General features: G+C 41.2%; 1 protein-coding gene across 1 annotated transcript in view; it reads right to left on the bottom strand.

Moving 5' to 3' along the window:
- Window positions 1–1099: 1099 nt before the first annotated feature.
- LOC123376106 (cytochrome P450 4B1-like) overlaps window positions 1100–6288 on the bottom strand; it is a 33106-nt gene continuing 27917 nt past the window's right edge. Inside the window, exon 12 of the mRNA XM_045027850.1 lies at window positions 1100–1388. Within this exon, the coding sequence (XP_044883785.1) occupies window positions 1214–1388 (175 nt within the window). The 3' untranslated portion in view covers window positions 1100–1213. The remainder of the gene's footprint in view (window positions 1389–6288) is intronic.

Genomic DNA, 6288 nt, shown 5'->3' with positions numbered 1-6288 from the left:
TTTCTCTGACACAAAGGTCAGGTGTCACCACTGGCCTCAGCAAAATCACCAACTTCCTCTAAGGTTAAATTTGTGATTTTTTAAAATTGTGTTTGAGGAATTTACAGGGGAGGAGTGTGGTGGATTGAAAAGTGTGTTAAAATTGTGATCTATCACTTTAAATTCTCAAAGGGGGTCCCTGGTTCTTCTTGCAGGCTATGGGGCCTGGTGGGAAGTGTGCAATCTGGCCCTGAAGCAGTCTGCCTGCAGACAAAGAGCGTAGGGTGGGGTGAGTTGTGCCTCTCTCTTTTAGGGAGCAGCCTGCTTTGTCTCTCTGTTTATTGGTTGTTTTGCATTATGGTTCTGAATTCTACGAAAATAAAGTTATATTGCAACCTTCCAACATGAGTATTTAAGTTCTTATCTAACTTCTCTGTGTGCATGCTGTGAACACAACTAGAGAAAGCCCCGGGAGTCATTCCACACAAGAGCAGGAGCACAACCCTGCAGAGCCCAGGAAGGGCGAAGAGTCTGTGGAGGAGTGAGTCTGGTTAGGAGCAAAGAGTTATGTTTCTCTAAGTTCATTTTATTGGACTCTTTGTTTACCCCAGAATGAGTGAGACTGAACTAGAGAAGGAGTGCCTGCAACACTACCTCCAGCCATGAGGGGGCATGCCAGCAGTGAGTCCACTCTTCTGCCCTATTAAAGAGTAATCATTTGCCAAGAGTTGCCATGTAGAGGAGTCTGAGATACTATAGTTTCCCTCTGTACCTAGCAAAGGAAATAAAAGCTTTAAGGTCACAACGAAGTTCCTTTTTGCAGAAGTTGGCTTTAAATGGTGACCACTGGATCAAATTTTCAAATCTCATCTGGTAATGTAGGCCTAAATCTCCTGCTAATATCAATCAACTAAACTCCAATGAAATTGGTGAAGCAAGGTTGATTTACACTGTCTGAAGATCTGATTCATATTTTTCTCCCTTGCTGATCAATCTAATTTTTCTGTCCCTCTGTCATTAAAGTAACCAGAAAGTGTTTGGGAATACAGTTTTAATGGAGGACATCATATGGCTCAGAATAAATATATATATGTCTTTGACTGGACCAACAAGCAACCTTTCAGGCTCAAAGGGACTGGGGATCTTTTTTCCCCCAAAGATGGAATTTTTAATGCATTTGATAATCAAATAACTTACAAATCTCTTATGTATTTTGCCCACTTATTTCACAATGTCAATGCCAGTGGATTTTCTTCAAGTGCACATGTATCCCATTCTTGGACCGTAAGATCACCTGGGGTATTTTCCTGGGAACCTTCGCTGGATTGGGTGAAAACTCAAAGCGTAGCAGGGACAAAGCAATGGCCACTTTCATCTCAATCATGGCAAACTGCTGCCCAATACAGTTCCTGAGAAGAGAGAGATGGAACCAGTGAGAATACCGAACCTGAGTATCCTGATGCTTGCTCCAAAGTCACTTGAAGTCAATGGGAAACTTTCCATTGACTTCAAGTACTCTTGCATCAGGCGTATTAAGATTCTTTCATATCCCATTAATCCAACAAAAAGAAAGTGCTTTAAAAGATTTCGTTTATTTTTCACTCTTTGCCAGTACTTTGATAGGCTAATTGCTGCTCAACAATTCCTTATCCTCCATGTGGTTCATGCCGAAAGGAATCAAACTGGTTTAAGCCATCCAACTCATTAATTTATATTTTAGGATTAGTCCAAAACTTTCATAGACTCCAGCATGGTTGTTCATTGAATATATAGAATTCTACAGCTACAAGGAAGAAACAACATGCAACTTTTAGCACGAACAGATTAGATCAGGTTTTACTACCTCCTTTGTGGAGCCCTAAGACCAGAAGATAGTACTGCCATTTATATGTAGATGATGTCAATATATATGGCTTGACTATAAAGTAACCTTGAGAATTGTTACCATCGCATATTAGTTGAGCAATATGTCGTCAATGCTGGTGTAAATTGACATCATTCTATTGACTAAAAAGGAGAAATGCTGACTTACACCAATGGAGGATGTAGCTTCTGGAGTGCATTGTTTGGCCACTAATGCAGCCCTTCAAGCACTGTAATTCTGAAAAGAGGGACTGAAGAACAGGAAAATGCCCTTCGTCACTCAAGAAATGCACCAATATCTAGGCACCTGCTGGCATGGCTGATTGGTAACGTAACAGGGATGGGCAAACTCAGGTGCAGCGCCTTGTTGGTTAGGGTGGTCTTTTTGCAAAACCAAGGATGGTTCAGCTACAGCACCCTGCAGAGCAGGACCATTGTTTTTCATAAGACCATAAGAATGAACATACTGGGTCAGACCAATGGTCCATCTAACCCAGTATCCTGTCTTCCAACTGTAGCCAATGCCAGGTGCTTCAGAGGGAATGAACAGAACAGGGAATCATCAAGTGATCCATCCCCGTTGCCCATTCCCAGCTTCTGGCAAACAGAAATTAGGGACACGATCCCTGCCCATCCTGTCTAATAGCCATTGATGGACCTATCCTTCATGAACGTATCTAGTTCTTTTTTTTAACCCTTTTAACCCTTGGCCTTCACAACATCCTCTGGCAAAGAGTTCCACAGGTTGACTGCATTGCGTGAAGAAATACTTCTATTAATTTCATGTGGTGACCCCTAGTTCTTGTGTCGTGAGAAGGAGTAAATAACACTTCCTTATTTACTTTCTCCACGCCAGTCATGATTTTATAGACCTCTATCATATCCCCCTTTAGTCATCTCTTTTCCAAGCTGAAAAGTTCCAGTCTTATTAATCTCTCCTCATATGGAAGCTGTTCCATACCCCTAATCATTTTTGTTGACCTTTTCTGTACCTTTTCCAATTCCAATATATCTTTTTTGTGATGGGGCAACCAGATCTGCATGCAGTATTCAAGGTGTGGGCATATCATGGATTTATATAGAAGCAATATGATACTTTCTGTCTTATCATCTATCCCTTTCCTAATGATTCGCAATATTCTATTCACTTTTTTGACTGCTGCTGCACATTGAGCGGATGTTTTCAGAGAACTATCCATAATGACTCCAATATCTCTTTCTTGAGTGGTAACAGCTGATTTAGGTCCAATCATTTTATATGTATATAAAGAAGCTGAGGGGGTAAGATAAATGTTTCTGGCCTTTCTCCAATTTTATTATTCTATGACTCTTTAATATTTGCATATATTCACTTTTTAAATTTTGTAAAAAAAAAAACAAGCTGTGTTCAATTATTATTACAGTGATACAAAAAATAAAAATGGACAATTATCCAAGGTTCTAGGCACCTCTGCCATAGGACCAATGAGATTGCCCCCAGGACACTTGACTTCCCTCTCCCACACACAAGTGATTTCTCTCAAAGAGAAAGACATACATACACACCTCACAGGAGCCCACATAAATACATGTGTCTTGCAGTATGCTCTGAAGATCAGTAGACTTGAGCTTTCTTGGACCAGGGTTTCAAGTCTGTCCCAGAGCTCAGGAACCCTCATAGAGAAGGGGATCCCACCAGCCCACCCACTTTTCAATCGAGGGGGATCCCACTTGAGGGGATCCCTCTGCCAATCTCAACTGAGGTTGTATGGTATGGGGAGAGATCACAGTGCTCTTGAGCAAAAACTCTTCCACTGCGGAATGCAGTGCATTGAGAAAGACACAAGAAAATAACAGGGAAAGAAAAAGAAACCTCTTCCTTTCCCTCATAAATGGGTCCAATACTGAGCTCTTTGCCTTTCTTATTGACCCACTCCCATTGATTTCCGTCATAGTGTATCTGTGCGAGAACAGAGTAAAGGACTCAGAATGGATCAGCAAGGAGAGCTGCCTCTTGGAGCCCAGAAAGAGAAGGATAAGGTGAGAACTGCCAAAAGCCAAGCTGAGCTGCACCTTGCAAAGGAAATAAAAACCAAAGGTAAAAGGTACTTTAGCCAGGTAAATAAAAAAGAAAACAAGGAAAGAAGAACTGGGACCACTACGCACTGAGGATGGGGTGGAGATTAAAGAGATAATCTAAGTACGGTCAAACACAGAAATGAACATTTAGTCTCAGTTTTTAGTAAGGGTAATGAGGCACCTGGGGCCAGTGGCAGGGTGGCTAATGGGAACAAGGATATGAAGTAGAAATTACCACATTCGATGTGGAAGCCAAACTCAAACAGTTGAATGGAATCAAATTGGGGGCCTGGATAATCTCTACCCAAAAATATTTTTTAAAAAATCATACACACAATTGCAAGCCCAATAGCAAGGAATTTTAGTGAATCCATAAATTCAAGAGTGATACCCTGTGACTGGAGAATTGCATCTATAGTATCTATACTCAAGAAGGGGTGGGGGGGGGAAGAGATTCAGGAAACTTCAGGCCCATTAGTTTGACCTCAATTGTAGGCAAGGTCTTAGAACAAATTTTGAAGAGAAAGTGATTAAAGACATCGAGATAAATGGTAACTGGGATAAAATACAACATGGTTTTAAAAAAGATAGATTGTGTCAGACTAACCTGCTCTCTTTCTTTGGGAAGTTAACCAATTTTGTAGACAAAGGAAATGCAGTAGATCAAATCTGCCTGCCTTTCAATAAAGCATATGATACAGTTCCACATGGGACATTATTAGTAAAATTGGAGAAGATGGGGATTAATACGAGAACTGAAAGGTGGATAGGGACTGATTAAAGAGGAGACTGAAATGGATCATACTGAAAGGTGAACTGTGAGGCTGGAGCGAGGTTACTAGTGGAGTTCCTCAAGGATAAATCTTGGGACCAATCTTCATTAACATTTTCATTAATGACCTTTGCACAAAAAGTGAGAGTGTGCTAATAAAATTTGCCAATGACACAAAGGTGGGAGGTATTGCCAATATGGAGGAAGACCAAAATATCATACAAGAAGATTTGGATGACCTTGAATATTGGATTAATAGAAATGGGATGAAATAAAATAGGACAAAGTGCATGGTCGTGCATTTAAGGACTACCAAGAAGATTTTTTGCTATAAGCTGCACATTTACCAGCTGAAAGCAGCAGAGGAGGAGAAAGATCTGAGCATATTGGTTGATCATGGGATGATTATAAGCCACCAATATGATGTGGCTGTGAAAAAAGCTAATGCGATCCTAGGGTGCGTTTAGCAAGGTATTTTCAATAGAGATATGGAAGTGTTAATACCATTATACAAGGCACTGGTGAGACCTCATCTGGAATACGGTGTGCAATTCTCGTCTCTCGTATTTAAGAAAGATTAATTCAAACTGGAACAGATACAGAGCGGGGTTACTAAATTGATGAGAGGAATGGAGAACTTACAAGAGGAGACTTAAGGAGCTTGGCTTATTTAGCCTAACAAAAGAAGGGCTGAGGGGAGATATTGCTCTGTATAAATACATCAGAGGGACAAATATCATTGAGGGAGAGGAGTTAAGGTAAGGGCCAATATTGGCACAAAAATTGATATAAACTGGAAATTAACAAGTTTAGGTTTGAAATTTGATGAAGGTGTCTAACCATCAGAGAAATGAAGTTCGGGAATAGCCTTCCAAGGGAAGTTGTGGGGGCAAGAAACCTAATTTGTTTAAAGACTGAGCTTGATAAGTTTATGGAGGGAATGGTATGATGAGATTGCTTACAATGCATATGGCCCAACCACAACTGCTATTAGTAAATATCCCCAACAGCTGGAGACGGGACACAAGATGGGGAGGGCTCTGAGTTACTGCAGAGAATTCTTTCCCAGGTGTCTGGCTGGGTGGTCTCACCCACATGTCTAGGGTCCATATTTGTGGTCGGGGAAGGTATTTTCTCCCAGGTCAGATCGGCAAAGACCCTCAGAGGGTTTCACATTCCTCTGCACCATGGGGAATGGGCCATTTGCTGGCTTGAACTAGAGTAAAGGGTGGAGTCTCTGTAACTTCAGACTTTAAATCAAGATTTAAGGACTTCAGTAACTCAGCCAGAGGTTTGGGGTTTACTGCAGGAGTGGGTGGGTGAGGTTCTGTGCCTGCAATGTGCAGGAGGCCAGACTAGATAATCGTGAAGGTCCCTTCTGGTCTTGAAGTCTATGAGTTGATGAGGACTGGGTCCAATCAATGCACTTCTAAATGATTATTTTAATGTTTCTTGCATGCTGCTGGAAGGAGCAGCTGGCCTCATGTTTGGCATTTTCTATACTCTTGTTTTCCCCCTCTCTCTCGACCCCAATCCCAGTTATTTCCTTTAAAACATAAACATGTACTTAACAGCTTTCAGTTCACCTTCTCACTTGAAGGAAAACTCTGATGTAG

This window comes from Mauremys mutica, chromosome 8 (genome assembly GCF_020497125.1).
Source record: "Mauremys mutica isolate MM-2020 ecotype Southern chromosome 8, ASM2049712v1, whole genome shotgun sequence".
Classification (NCBI taxonomy): Eukaryota; Metazoa; Chordata; order Testudines; family Geoemydidae; genus Mauremys; species Mauremys mutica.
The sequence above is the reverse complement of the archived record's forward strand: the minus strand, read 5'-3'. Positions and strand labels throughout refer to the sequence as shown.